General features: G+C 52.6%; 1 protein-coding gene across 1 annotated transcript in view; it reads right to left on the bottom strand.

The window, feature by feature from the left end:
• The window catches only part of tns1b (tensin 1b), an 833,038-nt gene that overhangs the window by 654,952 nt on the left and 160,228 nt on the right, over nt 1-17,858 (bottom strand). The window contains 1 exon segment of the mRNA XM_072578355.1: nt 10,215-10,252. Coding sequence (XP_072434456.1) covers nt 10,215-10,252 — 38 coding nt within the window.

The following is a 17,858-nucleotide window of genomic DNA, read 5'->3' as shown; positions in this document are numbered from 1 at the left end:
GGTGGCAAACACGTGCGTGAGAAACACAAGGAAAACATCACAACTTCCCAGGCATCAGACCCTGAGACACATCCACAAGCTCCTGATCCAACTATGGAATCCTGAACCCCTCTTTAATGCCTGCACCTACCTTTCAGCCACATATCTTCACATGGAGTCCACAGGTGTTCACATGGAGTCCATGCGTGTTCACATGGAGTCCACCCGTGTTCCCATGGAGTTCGCATGTGTTCACATGGAGTTCACACGTGTTCACATGGAGTCCATGCGTGTTCACATGGAGTCCACACATGTTCCCATGGAGTTTACATGGAGTCCACGCATGTTCCCATGGAGTTCACACGTGTTCCCATGGAGTCCACGCGTGTTCACATGGAGTCCTGTCTGACTCTGGTCTGTAACATGAGATAGCTGCACATTCCTCACAGGTCATGGGGAATCAGTTTAAAAAACACTTCTTCACTTTACACACCAGCAAACTGGAAGCAGACGGCCATTAATTGGATGACAGATTACCTCCTCTGGGTCAACCAGTCCCATTCTCTGCTTTAACCCTTCCCATTCCAACTGACTAATTCACCAAGTTCGATCACAGCTCCCTGGGCAGAGGGCACTCACTGAGCCCTGTATCTACACAACCAACGCCTCAATGTCCCAGGTGTCAGCGAACGAGGAGAGGGGCTGGAGACTAGAAAGACATCACACTGAGATAACACTGTCACACAGACAGATAGACAGGAAACCCTGTAAACACAGGCATAAAGATAGACAGCAACCTCCAGAAACACAGGCAGACAGATAGACAGGAACTCCCAAAAACACAGACAGGCAGACAAACAGGAACCCCCCCAGAAACGCAAACAGACAGATAGACAGGAACTCCCAAAAACACAGGCAGATAGGCGGACAGACAGGAACCCCAGAAACACAGACAGACAGATAGACTAGAGCCCCACAAATACAAGCAGAGACCAATACAAACACAGGCACACGCACAGACAACAGAGACAGGAACCCTTTTAAACACCATCAATCTAACGGCATAACAGAAACCCGACCAACACAGACAGGCACACACACAGACAGGCACACCTCGATACCAAGAGTGTGGGAGATGACAAATAGCCTGTTGGAAAGTGGACACAGTTCCATATAAACACGCACCAACACAAACCAGATCTGCAGATAGACAGAGAGCGAGAGAGAGAGACACACATTGACACAAATCTCCACATTCACACAGCACAAGCCCAGGCATACACACAACTGCATTCATTACGTTGGGATGGGCAACAAATACTGGTCTTCCAGTGACATCTGCAACCAGTGAAAGAATGAAAACAAACCAATGAACAAATATTCACTCAGACATACAAGCTTGGATAAAAAATCCAGTCAACACCAGCTCAAATCTTACTCTGCCATTTGGAAAAGTTTAATTGAATTCCTGAATTTGATCATAAAAAGTTGGCCGCAGTGAAAACATGAGGTGATCACGAAGGGGCGGTTACATGCAGCTATGGAGCTATTTCACCGACACAGAGAGTCATAGAGATGTACAGCATGGAAACAGACCCTTCGGTCCAACCCGTCCACGCCAACCAGATATCCCAACCCAATCTAGTCCCACCTGCCAGCACCCGGCCCATATCCCTCCAAACCCTTCCTATTCATATACACATCCAAATGCCTTTTAAATGTTGCAATTGTACCAGCCTCCACCACTTCCTCTGGCAGCTCATTCCATACACGTACCACCCTCTGTGTGAAAAGGTTGCCCCTTAGGTCTCTTTTACATCTTTCCCCTCTCACCCTAAACCTATGCCCTCTAGTTCTGGACTCCCCCACCCCAGGGAAAAGACTTTGCCTATTTACCCTATCCATGCCCCTCATAATTTTATAATCCTCTAATAAGGTCACTCCTCAGCCTCCGATGCTCCAGGGAAAACAGCCCCAGCCTGTTCAGCCTCTCCCTACAGCTCAAATCCTCTAACCCTGGCATCTTTACATCTTTAAAAATCTTTTCTGAACCCTTTCAACTTTCACAACATCCTTCCGATAGAAAGGAGACCAGAATTGCACGCAATATTCCAACAGTGGCCTAACCGATGTCCTGTACAGCCGCAACATGACCTCCCAACTCCTGTACTCAATACTCTGACCAATAAAGGAAAGCATACCAAACGCCTTCTTCATTATCCTATCTACCTGCGACTCTACTTCCAAGGAGCTATGAACCTGCACTCCAAGGTCTCTTTGTTCATGTTTCCTCAGCAATGAGGCCCAAAACTGCTCACAATATTCCAAATGCAGTCTGACAAGAACCTTAGTTTGCACATTCTCCCCGTGTCTGTGTGGGTTTCCTCTGGGTGCTCCGGTTTCCTCCCGCAGTCCAAAGATGTGCAGATCAGGTGAATTGGCCATGCTAAATTGCCCGTAGTGTTAGGTGCATTAGTCAGAGGGAAATGGGTCTGGGTGGGTCACTCTTCGGAGGGTCGGTGTGGACCTGTTGGGCCGAAGGACCTGTTTCTACACTGTAGGGAATCTAATCTAATCTAATCTAATCTAATCTAATTTTATGCATATCAGCAATACATCTCTGCTCTTGTATTCTAGCCCTCATGAAATGAATGCTAACATTGCATTTGCCTTCTTAACAGTCAACTGAACCTGCACATTAACCTTAGGAGCCCCTCTATTCTTCATACCAAAGTACACCTCCTCACACACTTTCCCACATTCTATTCCATCTGCCACTCCTTTGCCCACACTCCCAGCCTGTCCAAGTCCTTTTGCAGCCTCTCCTCTTTCTCAACACTCTCTGTCCCTCCACCTATCTTTGTGTCATCTGCAAACATAGCAGCAATGTCCTCAGGTCCTTTGTCCTGAGTGTAAATGTATAACATGAATGGTTGTGATCCTAACACTAACCCCTAGAGATCTCCACAAGTCACCAGCTGCCATCCCGAAAAGACCCCTTTATCCCTACTCTCTGTCATTTGCTTGTCAGCCAATCCTCTATCAAAGCCAGTATCTTGTCACTGACACCATGGGCTCTTACCTTATTTAACAGCCTCCTGTGCAGCACCCTGTCAAAGGCCTTCTGGAAATCTAAATAGATCATGTCCACTGGTTCTCCTTTGTCTAACTTGCTCATTACCTCCTCAAAGTGTTCTAACAGATTGGTCAGGCATGGCCACCCTAGACAAAGCTGTTCTGACTCCGCCCTATTTTACCAGGAACTTCCAAGTGCTCCATAATCTCATCCTTAATAATGGACTCTAGTAACTTACCAATGACCAAGGTCAGGCTAACCAGCCTATAATTTCCTGTCTTCTGTCTCCCTCCCTTCTTACACAGAGGTGTTACATAAGTCACTTTCCAATCATCTGGGACCCTCCCGGACTCCAGTGATTCCTGAAAGCTCACCACCAATGCCTCTACAATCTCCTCAGTTCTCTCCTTCAGAATCCTGGGGTATAGTTCATCTTGATCCAGGTGATTTATCCACATTTAGACCTTTCAGCTTTCCCAGCACCTTCACCTTAGTCATGGCTACTAGACTCAGCTCTGCCCTCTGAAACTCTTGAAGCTCTGACATTCTGCTGGTGTCTTCCACCACGAAAACTGATACAAACACTAACTTGATTGAGTTCTTTGAAGAAGTAACAAAGAGGATTAATGAGGGCAGAGCTGAAGATGTGATCTATATGGACTTCAGTAAGGCGTTTGACAAGGTTCCCCATGGGAGACTGATTAGCAAGTTTAGATCTCACAGAATACAGGGAGAACTAGCCATTTGGATACAGAACTGACTCAAAGGTGGAAGACAGAGGGTGGTGGTGGAGGGTTGTTTTTCAGACTGGAGGCCTGTGACCAGTGGAGTGCCACAAGGATCAGTGCTGGGCCCTCTACTTTTTGTCATTCACATGCGAGCACATGTTTTGGATGCGAGCATAAGAGATACAGTTAGTAAGTTTGCAGATGACACCAAAATTGGAGGTGTAATGGACAGCGAAGAGGGTTACCTCAGATTACAACAGGATCTGGACCGAATAAGCCAATGGGCTGAGAAGTGGCAGATGGAGTTTAATTTAGGGGTGGCATGGTGGCTCAGTGGTTAGCACTGCTGCCTCATAGCACCAGGGTCCCAGGTTTGATTCCGGCCTCGGGTGACTCTGTGTGGAGTTTGCACATTCTCCCCGTGTCTGCGTGGGTTTTCTCCGGGTGCTCCGGTTTCCTCCCACAGTCCAAAGATGTGCAGGTCAGGTGAATTGGCCATGATACATTGCTCATAGTGTTAGGTGCATTTGTCAGAGGGGAAGTGGATCTGTGTGGGTTACTCTTCGGTGGGTCGGTGTGGACTGGTTGGGCTGAAGGGCCTGTTTCCACACAGCAGGGAATCTAATCTAATTCAAATAAATGTGAGGTGCTGCAATTTGGGAAAGAAAATCTTACCAAGACTTATCCACTTAATGATAAGATCCTAGGGAGTGTTGCTGAACAAAGAGACCTTGGAGGGCAGGTTCATAGCTCCTTGAAAGTGGAGTCACAGGTAGATAGGATAGTGAAGAAGGCGTTTGGTATGCTTTCCTTTATTGGTCAGAGTATTGAGTACAGGAGTTGGGAGGTCATGTTGCAGCTGTACAGGACATTGGTTAGGCCACTGTTGGAATATTGCGTGCATTTCTGGTCTCCTTCCTATCAAAAAGATGTTGTGAAACTTGAAAAGGTTCAGAAAAGATTTACAAGGATGTTGCCAGGGTTGGAGGATCTGAGCTACAGGGAGAGGCTGAACAGGCTGGGGCTGTTTTCCCTGGAGCGTCGGAGGCTGAGGGGTGACCTTATAGAGGTTTACAAAATTATGAGGTGCACGGATAGGATAAATAGATAAAGTCTTTTCCCTGGGGTCAGGGGGTCCAGAACTAGAGGGCATAGGTTTAGGGTGAGAGGGGAAAGATATAAAAGAGACCTAAGGGGCAACTTTTTCATACAGAGGATGGTGCGTGTATGGAATGAGCTGCCAGAGGAAGTGGTGGAGGCTGGTACAATTGCAACATTTAAGAGGCATTTGGATGGGTAAATGAATAAGAAAGGGTTTGGAGGGATATGGGCCGGGTGCTGGCAGGTGGGACTAGATTGGGTTGCGATGTCTGATCGGCATGGACGGGTTGGACCGAAGGGTCTGTTTCCATGCTGTACACCTCTATGACTCTGTGACAGTAAGTAACTATTCAGTTTCTCCACCATTTCTTTCTTCTCAATTATTATGTCTTCAGCCTCATTTTCCACTCTTGTCTCTCTCCTACCTTTTAGGGATCTCAAAACATTCTTGCAATCTTCCTTCGTATTACTAGTCAACTTAGCTTTTGATTTCACCTTCTCCCCTGTTATTGAGTTTCAGTTATCCTCTGCTGGTTTTTAAAGGTTTCCCAATCCTCTGGCTTCCCACTTATCCTCACAACATCGTTTCCTTTTCCTTTTAAGCTGCCTTGACTTCCCCTATCAGCCTCATCCTCCCCTTAGAATATTTCTTCTTCCTTGGGATGTATTTCTGTTCTTCGTCCCGAATTATCCCGGAATCCCCTGCCATTGCTGCTCCACCATGTTCCCCACTCAGCTCCCCTTCCAATCCACTCCGGCCAGCTCCTCCCTCATGTATTTGTTGTTCCCTTTACTCAATTATAATCCTGTTACATCTGTTTCCAGCTTCTCCCTCTCAAAATGCAGAGGGAATTCTATCATTTTATGGTCACTGCCCCTTGGGGTTCCTTCACCTAAGCTCCCTAAGCCAGTCTGCCTCGATGCACAGCACCAAATCCAGAACAGCTTGTTCCCTCGTGAGTCCTACACATGCTGCTCCAAAAAACTGTCTCATAGACATTTCACAAATTCCTCTCCTTGGACTCCGCCATCAACCTGATTTCCCCAGTCCACCTGCATATTGAAGTACCCCATGATTATTGTAATAGTCCCTTTCTGACTTGCCTTTTCTATCTCTGGATTATGCCTGATGAGGTGTCCTTGTGCACCAGTTGCCAAAAGTAGGCATGCAGGTGCAGCAGGTGGTCAAGAAGGCAAATGGTTTGTTAGCCTTCACTGCGAGAGGTTTCCAGTACAGGATCAGGGATGTGCAGTCGCAGTTACACAGGACCTTGGTGAGGCCACACCTAGAATACTGTGTGCAGTTCTGGTCTCCATCTTAACGAAGGATGCTCTTGCTCTCGAGGGAGTGCAACAGAGGTTTCCCAAGGTGATTCCAGGAATGGCGGGACTGAGGTATGAGGAGAGATTGACCAGGTTAGGATTATTTTCGCTGGAGTTCAGACAGGTGAGGAGGGAATCTCTTGTGGAGACCTTTAAAATTCTAGCAGGACTAAACAGAGCAGATGCAGGGAGGATGTTCCCGATGGTGGGTGTGTCCAGAACCAGGGGTCACAATCTGAGGATTCAGGATGGTCCATTTAGGATGAAGATGAGGAGACATTTCTTCACCCAAAAAGCGGTGAGCCTGTGGAAATCATTACCACAGGAAGTAGTTGATGCCAAAACGTTGAATGTATTCAAGGGGAGGTTAGTTATAGCACTTGGTGCGAATGGGATTAAAGGTTATGGGGAGAGAGCAGGGTCAGGCTATTGAGATGGACGATCAGACATGCTCGTGATGAATGGTGGAACAGGCTCAATGGGCCCAATGGCCTCCTCCTGCTCCTATCTTCCACGTTTCTATGTTTCTATCTCCTGAGTTATTTTCTTCCCCGAACCCTGCCTGTACACAACTCCCAGCAGGGCTGTTGGTTGAGTTTCAGTTCAGGTTTTGATTTAATCTGGGATGGTGTGGGAAGGTTTCTGAGGGTCTCAGTCAGTGAAGGCCAATCTTGAGCGTTCCCAACAAGGAGTGAAGCAAGGAGCTTGGATTCAGGGGTGGCATCCTCACCCACCCTCAAGCAGCATGCCCTTTCCATCTCAAATATCAACACAAGGATGGGCAGAGGGTTTAGCACAAACATGACCACAGATCGACAGCAAAGCAATTCACTTCCCATTTTCAGAAAGCCAGCTTTAACAGGGCCACAAGGGAAGTTAATGTCAACCCAAGACAGTAACAAACATCCCATCATCAACACCAGAAGGATAAACATATTTTAAATGGTTCCTAGTGGGAGTGTTTGTACAGGAACAGTGTAGAGGGAGCTTTACACTCTATTTAACCCCATGCTGTCACTATCTTGGGAGTGTTCGATGGGGGACAGTGTAGAGGGAGCTTTACTCTGTATCTAACACCGCACTGTCGCTGTCCTGGGAGTGATTGATGGGGACAGTGCAGAGGGAGCTTTACTCTGTATCTAACCCCGTGCTGTCCCTGTCCTGGGAGTGTTTGGTGGGGACAGTGTAGAAGGAGCTTTACTCTGTATCTAACCCTGTGCTGACTATGTCCTGGGAGTGTTTGATGGGGGACAGTGTAGAGGGAGCTTTACTCTGAATCTAACCCTATGCTGTCCCTGTCCTGGGAGTGTTTGATGGGGACAGTGTAGAAGGAGCTTTACTCTGTATCTAACCCTGTGCTGACTATGTCCTGGGAGTGTTTGATGGGGGACAGTGTAGAGGGAGCTTTACTCTGTATCTAACCCCGTGCTGGGGATTACTCTCATCCACCTGTTTGATCACCTTCTCAAACATTACACTTCCTCTGACAGAGCAGCACTCCCTCAGTGCTGACCCTCTGACAGTGCGGCACTCCCTCAGTGCTGACCCTCTGACAGTGCGGCACTCCCTCAGCGCTGACCCTCTGACAGTGCAGCACTCCCTCAGTACTGACCCTCTGACAGTGCAGCACTCCCTCAGTACTGACCCTCTGACAGTGCAGCACTGCCTCAGCACTGACCCTCTGACAGTGCGGCACTGCCTCAGGACTAACCCTCCGACAGTGTGGCACTCCCTCAGTACTGACCCTCCGACAGTGCGGCACTCCCTCAGTACTGACCCTCTCACAGTGCGGCAGTCCCTCATCACTGACCCTCTGACAGTGTGGCACTCCCTCAGCACTGACCCTCCGACAGTGTGGCACTCCCTCAGCACTGACCCTCCGACAGTGCGGCACTCCCTCAGCACTGACCCTCCGACAGTGCGGCACTGCCTCAGGACTAACCCTCCGACAGTGCGGCACTCCCTCAGCACTGACCCTCTGACAGTGCAGCATTTTCTCAGTACTGACCCTCCGACAGTGCGGCACTCCCTCAGTACTGACCCTCTCACAGTGCGGCAGTCCCTCATCACTGACCCTCTGACAGTGTGGCACTCCCTCAGCACTGACCCTCCGACAGTGTGGCACTCCCTCAGCACTGACCCTCCGACAGTGCGGCACTCCCTCAGCACTGACCCGCCGACAGTGCGACACTCCCTCAGTACTGACCCTCTGACAGTGCAGCGCTGCCTCAGGACTAACCCTCCAACAGTGCGGTACTTCCTCAATACTGACCCTCTGACAGTGCGGCACTCCCTCAGTACTGACCCTCCGACAGTGTGGCACTCCCTCAGTACTGACCCTCTGAAAGTGCTGCACTCCCTCCGCGTTGACTCTCCAACAGTGCGGCACTCCTTCAGCACCGACCCTCTGACAATGCGGCACTCCCTCAGTACTGACCCTCTGACAGTGTGGCACTCCCTCAGCACTGACCCTCTGACAGTGCTGCACTCCCTCAGTACTGACCCTCCGACAGTGCGGCACTCCCTCAGGACTGACCCTCTGACAGTGCGGCACTCCCTCAGTACTGACCCTCCGACAGTGCTGCACTCCCTCAGTACTGACCCTCCGACAGTGCAGCACTCCCTCAGTACTGACCCTCCGACAGTGCAGCACTCCCTCAGTACTGACCCTCCGACAGTGCAGCACTCCCTCAGTACTGACCCTCCGACAGTGCGGCACTCCCTCAGTACTGACCCTCCGACAGTGCAATAGCCCTGGCAGTTGGATTGGCTCACATTTCAGTGGGTCCACCCCACTCTAGTTTTGTAAAGAATGTATTTCCTCTTAAATATCCCGAAGGCGTCGATGAACGTTTCATGATGTCTTCTTTTTATTTAAACCAAATTGTCAGCTCCGCACTGCTGCGCGGAATTTGAATCATATTTCCTGAGAAATTGCAGCCCCCAGTCCGAGTGAACTCAGTGTCTGCCCCACGACCCTGTGGTATTTCCCTCCCTCCGTCTCCCTGGGACCAATTTCCATGACAACGTTCAGAGCTGTTTCCTGTTTGAAAGTGAACATAGCAACAGGAGTAGGCCATTCTGCCCCTTGAGACTGTGCTGTCATTCAGTGTTCAGATTTTAGATCTGATATACTCCTCAACTCCCTTTCCCTGCTTTGCCTGGGCTGATCTTCCAAAAATCTGACTCTCAATCCTCAAAGCTCAAATATCCTATCTGTCCCAGGAACTGTTCCCTTGCTTCTCTCCTGCTTCCTCAATGCTTTGATTCCAGTTGCTGGATTCTGTCTGCTTGCCGTGATTACCCAAATACGAGGAATTGCTTTCATTCTAATGACCGTATTAAATCCTTTCATCATCATGAGCACCTCAATTAGACGACTCTACAAACCGTCTGAATTCAGGGAAACACAAGCCAAGTCTCTGCAACCCAGCCTCCTCCATTAACTCCTTCCAACCCAGGATTTGTTTCTGGTGTCTCCGCTGAGGAGACTCTCCAAGGCCAAGAACTCCTCCCTTGGGTGCTGGGGCCCGACTCTCAGCCCTGCTTCTCTCGATGGAAGACCTTCCCCTAGTCAGGACATTGCTGCCTGTCTGCGGTATTCCAATCCGCAAGATATATGCCAACCCTGCAGACCGCCTCAGGATGTTTACTTGGCCGCATCCAATAATTTTTTTAAGTGACTTTGGAAATGCAGTAGGAGCACTGATGCTCCGAGGGAGTTCTACAGAACTCTGTCAGGGCCCTTTCAACTCCAAATATTTTTAACGTTATAATTATGATCTGAAGAATGAGTCGGCAGGCTGTCGAACAGATTCTTCCCAGCATTCTTCCGACAAGACCCAACTCCAATTAACGTCTCCCACCAGCAAACCCACCCCCGCCCCCCCCCCCCCCCCCCCCACCAACTCTGCCAACACCCCCATGACATTCAGTACCCCCCAGCAATAGCCCATAGTGCCAGCTAACCAGAAACACGAGTGTGGAATGCAGCAAACAGGTCTTACCTTCTGTTCACATTTCTTGTGACATGTCAGTTTGCAAACTGGAGAGGAAGAGTGGGAGAGAAGGTGGGGGGGTTTAGAGAAAGAGAGAGAGAGAGAAAGAGAGAGACAAAAAGCATTAACTGGGATCCACAAACGTAAAAAATGTTAAGTAACACGTAATTGAAGAGACAACACCAGGTTGAAATGCTTTTGACTAACCTCAGTCGTTTCCTGGTTCCATTCCACACACACATACACACACACACAGAGAAAAATCCTTGTAAAGTCAATGGTTTCTTAAGTTGACTCCCGGAGCGAGAAATTGCTGGCAATTTGCCAGCTCTCTCTGGGACAGGTATGTCAGGGTGAATGATGTGGTTGCCCTGACTTAAATAGCAACCCACTCTGTTTAACCCACAACGCAGCCACAGTGAAGGCACTTTGAGAGAATCTTGTAGCCTCAGGCACTGAACGACAGAAAGAGAGAGAGAGAGAGAAAGAGAGAGAGAGAGAGAGAGAGAGAGAGGGAGAGGGAGAGAAATGAGTGAGACTGGAATCTGCTCCAGTCCCAGAACCGGATTTCAAGGTGGGAGGAGACAGATTGGGTCGAGGCAGAACTCCTCTGAGAAAGTTAAACAAAAAGGAAGCAAGTCTGTTCCCACCACATTCCTTTACCCCGATATTAAAGGTGATCACTACGCCAACTACATTACAACGGATACTACACCCCAGAGAGTAACCCAGTGATTATGAGGTGCTTTGGGCCACCCAGGGATGGTGAAAAGCAGCACAGTGGCTCAGTGGTTAGCACTGCTGCCTTACAGCACCAGGGACCCAGGTTCAATTCCTGCCTCGGGTGACTCTGTGTGGAGTTTGCACATTCTCCCCGTGTCTGCGTGGGTTTCCTCCGGGTGCTCCGGTTTCCTCCCACAGTCCAAAGATGTGCAGGTTAGGTGAACTGGCCATGCTAAATTGCCCGTAGTGTTAGGTGCATTAGTCAGAGGGAAATGGGTCTGGGTGGGTTGCCCTTTGAAGGGTCGGTGTGGACTTGTTGGGCTGAAGGGCCTGTTTCCACACTGTAGGGAATCTAATCTAATAAACGCAACTCTTTCTCTTCTCACCTGTGTCCAGCTGGAATACGGGATAACTGCTCACTGACTGTCCCATGATCCTGACCCATTTCTCCCGAAAGGCCCATTGGGAACTTGACCAATGAGAGCAGCTGGACAGAGTGGGGGGATGGGCAGACGGGAGGATTGGAAAGATTGGCGAGGGGGCAGAATGGGGGGGATGACAGAGTCAGGGGTTGGGCAGTGCGGGAGTGAGGACAGATTGGGGGAGAAGGAAACACTGCCAACTCCAATCATCCCCGCACCTCAAATCCCCGAACAATCATTAGGAACACCAATAAAATCCCTCCCGCACCCCCAAGAGGCTGAGAGTACTGAGGCCAGTTCAGGTTATTTCCTCAGCTGAGTCATTGCAGGCTGCAAGGAAGCTCCTGACACACAAAGGAAAGACCTGGATCTCCAAAGCAAGACTTTGACAACAAGCTCAGAGCCAAGGTCGTTCAGAAAACAGGAGAAACAACAGACCATCTGCACACAGCAAGTGACTGGAAACACACATGGATAATGACCAGATTACCGCAGAAACAACACAACACAACACAACAGGAGGCCATTCATCCCTTTGTATCCATGCTAGTTCTCATGAAGAGCAGAACAGAGAGTCCCTCATTTCTGACTTTTACATTCTTTTTTATTTATTTATTGCCCGTCCCTAGTTGCCCCTTGAGAAGGTGGGGGTGAGCTGCCTTCTTGACCCACTGCAGTCCATGTGCTGTGGGTAGACCCACAATGCCCTTAGGGAGAGAATCCCAGGATTCTCACCCAGTGACACTGAGGGAACGGTGATATATTTCCAAGTCAGGATGGTGAGGGGCTCGGAGGGGAATTTGAAGGAGGTGGTGTTCCCATGTATCTGCTGCTTCTAGATGGAAGTAGCCACAGGTTTGGAAGGTAATGTCTGAGGATCTTTTACAATGTGGAAACAGGCCCTTTGGCCCAACAGCTCTATACTGACCTTCTGAAGAGAATCCCACCCAGACCCATTTCCCTACCCTATTACTGTACATTTACCCCTGACTAATGCACCTAACTTACACATCCCTGGATATTAGGGACAATTTAGCATGGCCAATTCACCTGACCTTCACATTTTTGGACTGTGGGAGGAAACCGGAGCACCCAGAGGAAACCCACACAGACACGGGGAAAATGTGCAAACTCCACACAGACAGTTGCTCGAGGCCAGAATTGAACCACTGAGCCACCATGCTGCTAATTTCTGCAGTGCTTCTTATAGCTAGTACACACTACTGTGACTGAGTGTGGGTGGGGGAGGGAGTGGGTGTTTGTGGGTGTGGGGTCAATCAAGCGGCTGCTTTGTCCTGGATGGTGTCAAGCTCCTTGAGTGTTGTTGGAGCTGCCCCCATCCAGGGCAAGTGGGGAGTATTCCATCACACTCCAGACTTGGGCCTTGGAGATGGTGGACAGGCTTTGGGGGAGTCAGGAGGGGAGTTACTTGCTGCAGGCAGAAGATGAGGTGTTTTTCCTCCAATTTGTGTTTTGGTTCCTTGTGGCCAAGGATGGTCATGTTAGAAAGGGAGTGGGAAGGGGAATTAAAATGGGTGGTGACTGGGAGGTCCGATCAGCTCCTATGGGCCCGGCTGCGATGCTCGGTGAACCATTCCCTAAGTTAACGTTCGGTCTCCCTGATGGAGAGAAGTCCACATCGGGAGCACCTGATGCAGTAAACTAGGTTGGAGGAGAGGCAGGTGAACCTCTGTCTCACCTGGAAGGAGTGTTTGGGGCTCTGGATGGAGGTGAGGGGGGGGGAGGGGGGGTATTGGCAGGTTTTGCATCTTTTCTGGTTGCAGGGGAAGGTACCGGGGGGGGGGGGTTGGGGGGATTGGATGGGGAGAGTGGCACAAACCAAGGACCGTCAAAGGGAGCAGTCCTTGTGGAAGGCAGAGGGGATGGGGAGGGGAAGATGTTCTTGGTGGTTGTGTCTAGTTGGAGTTGGTGGAAGTGTTTAAGGATGATGTGTCAGATGTGGAGACTGGTGGGGTGGGAGGTGAGGAATGTGGAGACTGGTGGGGTGGGAGATGAGGAATGTGGAGACTGGTGGGGTGGGAGGTGAGGAATGTGGAGACTGGTGGGGTGGGAGATGAGGAACGTGGAGACTGGTGGGGTGGGAGATGAGGAATGTGGAGACTGGTGGGGTGGGAGATGAGGAACGTGGAGACTGGTGGGGTGGGAGATGAGGAATGTGGAGACTGGTGGGGTGGGAGGTGAGGAATGTGGAGACTGGTGGGGTGGGAGGTGAGGAATGTGGAGACTGGTGGGGTGGGAGATGAGGAACGTGGAGACTGGTGGGGTGGGAGGTGAGGAATGTGGAGACTGGTGGGGTGGGAGGTGAGGAACGTGGAGACTGGTGGGGTGGGAGATGAGGAATGTGGAGACTGGTGGGGTGGGAGGTGAGGAATGTGGAGACTGGTGGGGTGGGAGGTGAGGAATGTGGAGACTGGTGGGGTGGGAGGTGAGGAATGTGGAGACTGGTGGGGTGGGAGGTGAGGAACGTGGAGACTGGTGGGGTGGGAGATGAGGAACGTGGAGACTGGTGGGGTGGGAGATGAGGAACGTGGAGACTGGTGGGGTGGGAGATGAGGAACGTGGAGACTGGTGGGGTGGGAGATGAGGAATGTGGAGACTGGTGGGGTGGGAGATGAGGAATGTGGAGACTGGTGGGGTGGGAGGTGAGGAACGTGGAGACTGGTGGGGTGGGAGGTGAGGAATGTGGAGACTGGTGGGGTGGGAGATGAGGAACGTGGAGACTGGTGGGGTGGGAGGTGAGGAATGTGGAGACTGGTGGGGTGGGAGGTGAGGAACGTGGAGACTGGTGGGGTGGGAGGTGAGGAACGTGGAGACTGGTGGGGTGGGAGGTGAGGAACGTGGAGACTGGTGGGGTGGGAGGTGAGGAACGTGGAGACTGGTGGGGTGGGAGATGAGGAACGTGGAGACTGGTGGGGTGGGAGGTGAGGAATGTGGAGACTGGTGGGGTGGGAGGTGAGGAACGTGGAGACTGGTGGGGTGGGAGATGAGGAACGTGGAGACTGGTGGGGTGGGAGGTGAGGAATGTGGAGACTGGTGGGGTGGGAGGTGAGGAACGTGGAGACTGGTGGGGTGGGAGATGAGGAACGTGGAGACTGGTGGGGTGGGAGGTGAGGAATGTGGAGACTGGTGGGGTGGGAGGTGAGGAATGTGGAGACTGGTGGGGTGGGAGGTGAGGAACGTGGAGACTGGTGGGGTGGGAGATGAGGAACGTGGAGACTGGTGGGGTGGGAGGTGAGGAATGTGGAGACTGGTGGGGTGGGAGATGAGGAACGTGGAGACTGGTGGGGTGGGAGATGAGGAACGTGGAGACTGGTGGGATGGGAGATGAGGAATGTGGAGACTGGTGGGGTGGGAGATGAGGAATGTGGAGACTGGTGGGGTGGGAGATGAGGAATGTGGAGACTGGTGGGGTGGGAGATGAGGAACGTGGAGACTGGTGGGGTGGGAGGTGAGGAACGTGGAGACTGGTGGGGTGGGAGGTGAGGAACGTGGAGACTGGTGGGGTGGGAGGTGAGGAATGTGGAGACTGGTGGGGTGGGAGGTGAGGAATGTGGAGACTGGTGGGGTGGGAGGTGAGGAATGTGGAGACTGGTGGGGTGGGAGATGAGGAACGTGGAGACTGGTGGGGTGGGAGATGAGGAACGTGGAGACTGGTGGGGTGGGAGGTGAGGAACGTGGAGACTGGTGGGGTGGGAGGTGAGGAATGTGGAGACTGGTGGGGTGGGAGGTGAGGAATGTGGAGACTGGTGGGGTGGGAGGTGAGGAACGTGGAGACTGGTGGGGTGGGAGATGAGGAACGTGGAGACTGGTGGGGTGGGAGATGAGGAACGTGGAGACTGGTGGGGTGGGAGGTGAGGAATGTGGAGACTGGTGGGGTGGGAGATGAGGAACGTGGAGACTGGTGGGATGGGAGATGAGGAATGTGGAGACTGGTGGGGTGGGAGATGAGGAATGTGGAGACTGGTGGGGTGGGAGATGAGGAACGTGGAGACTGGTGGGATGGGAGATGAGGAATGTGGAGACTGGTGGGGTGGGAGATGAGGAACGTGGAGACTGGTGGGGTGGGAGGTGAGGAACGTGGAGACTGGTGGGGTGGGAGATGAGGAACGTGGAGACTGGTGGGGTGGGAGATGAGGAATGTGGAGACTGGTGGGGTGGGAGATGAGGAACGTGGAGACTGGTGGGGTGGGAGATGAGGAACGTGGAGACTGGTGGGGTGGGAGATGAGGAATGTGGAGACTGGTGGGGTGGGAGGTGAGGAATGTGGAGACTGGTGGGGTGGGAGGTGAGGAACGTGGAGACTGGTGGGGTGGGAGATGAGGAACGTGGAGACTGGTGGGGTGGGAGGTGAGGAATGTGGAGACTGGTGGGGTGGGAGGTGAGGAACGTGGAGACTGGTGGGGTGGGAGATGAGGAACGTGGAGACTGGTGGGGTGGGAGGTGAGGAATGTGGAGACTGGTGGGGTGGGAGATGAGGAACGTGGAGACTGGTGGGGTGGGAGATGAGGAACGTGGAGACTGGTGGGGTGGGAGATGAGGAACGTGGAGACTGGTGGGGTGGGAGATGAGGAACGTGGAGACTGGTGGGGTGGGAGATGAGGAATGTGGAGACTGGTGGGGTGGGAGATGAGGAACGTGGAGACTGGTGGGGTGGGAGGTGAGGAATGTGGAGACTGGTGGGGTGGGAGGTGAGGAACGTGGAGACTGGTGGGGTGGGAGATGAGGAACGTGGAGACTGGTGGGGTGGGAGATGAGGAATGTGGAGACTGGTGGGGTGGGAGATGAGGAACGTGGAGACTGGTGGGGTGGGAGATGAGGAATGTGGAGACTGGTGGGGTGGGAGGTGAGGAATGTGGAGACTGGTGGGATGGGAGGTGAGGAACGTGGAGACTGGTGGGATGGGAGATGAGGAACGTGGAGACTGGTGGGGTGGGAGGTGAGGAATGTGGAGACTGGTGGGGTGGGAGGTGAGGAACGTGGAGACTGGTGGGGTGGGAGGTGAGGAACGTGGAGACTGGTGGGGTGGGAGGTGAGGAACGTGGAGACTGGTGGGGTGGGAGGTGAGGAACGTGGAGACTGGTGGGGTGGGAGATGAGGAACGTGGAGACTGGTGGGATGGGAGATGAGGAACGTGGAGACTGGTGGGGTGGGAGGTGAGGAACGTGGAGACTGGTGGGGTGGGAGGTGAGGAATGTGGAGACTGGTGGGATGGGAGATGAGGAACGTGGAGACTGGTGGGGTGGGAGGTGAGGAACGTGGAGACTGGTGGGATGGGAGATGAGGAACGTGGAGACTGGTGGGGTGGGAGGTGAGGAATGTGGAGACTGGTGGGATGGGAGATGAGGAACGTGGAGACTGGTGGGGTGGGAGGTGAGGAATGTGGAGACTGGTGGGGTGGGAGGTGAGGAATGTGGAGACTGGTGGGGTGGGAGGTGAGGAACGTGGAGACTGGTGGGGTGGGAGATGAGGAACGTGGAGACTGGTGGGGTGGGAGATGAGGAACGTGGAGACTGGTGGGGTGGGAGATGAGGAACGTGGAGACTGGTGGGGTGGGAGGTGAGGAACGTGGAGACTGGTGGGGTGGGAGGTGAGGAACGTGGAGACTGGTGGGGTGGGAGGTGAGGAACGTGGAGACTGGTGGGGTGGGAGGTGAGGAATGTGGAGACTGGTGGGGTGGGAGGTGAGGAACGTGGAGACTGGTGGGGTGGGAGATGAGGAACGTGGAGACTGGTGGGGTGGGAGGTGAGGAATGTGGAGACTGGTGGGGTGGGAGGTGAGGAACGTGGAGACTGGTGGGGTGGGAGATGAGGAACGTGGAGACTGGTGGGGTGGGAGGTGAGGAATGTGGAGACTGGTGGGGTGGGAGATGAGGAACGTGGAGACTGGTGGGGTGGGAGATGAGGAACGTGGAGACTGGTGGGGTGGGAGATGAGGAACGTGGAGACTGGTGGGGTGGGAGATGAGGAACGTGGAGACTGGTGGGGTGGGAGATGAGGAATGTGGAGACTGGTGGGGTGGGAGATGAGGAACGTGGAGACTGGTGGGGTGGGAGGTGAGGAATGTGGAGACTGGTGGGGTGGGAGGTGAGGAACGTGGAGACTGGTGGGGTGGGAGATGAGGAACGTGGAGACTGGTGGGGTGGGAGATGAGGAATGTGGAGACTGGTGGGGTGGGAGATGAGGAACGTGGAGACTGGTGGGGTGGGAGATGAGGAATGTGGAGACTGGTGGGGTGGGAGGTGAGGAATGTGGAGACTGGTGGGATGGGAGGTGAGGAACGTGGAGACTGGTGGGATGGGAGATGAGGAACGTGGAGACTGGTGGGGTGGGAGGTGAGGAATGTGGAGACTGGTGGGGTGGGAGGTGAGGAACGTGGAGACTGGTGGGGTGGGAGGTGAGGAACGTGGAGACTGGTGGGGTGGGAGGTGAGGAACGTGGAGACTGGTGGGGTGGGAGGTGAGGAACGTGGAGACTGGTGGGGTGGGAGA

Source organism: Chiloscyllium punctatum, chromosome 10 (genome assembly GCF_047496795.1).
Source record: "Chiloscyllium punctatum isolate Juve2018m chromosome 10, sChiPun1.3, whole genome shotgun sequence".
Classification (NCBI taxonomy): Eukaryota; Metazoa; Chordata; class Chondrichthyes; order Orectolobiformes; family Hemiscylliidae; genus Chiloscyllium; species Chiloscyllium punctatum.
Note: the sequence above shows the minus strand (reverse complement) of the source record. Positions and strands in the feature narration are given on the sequence as shown.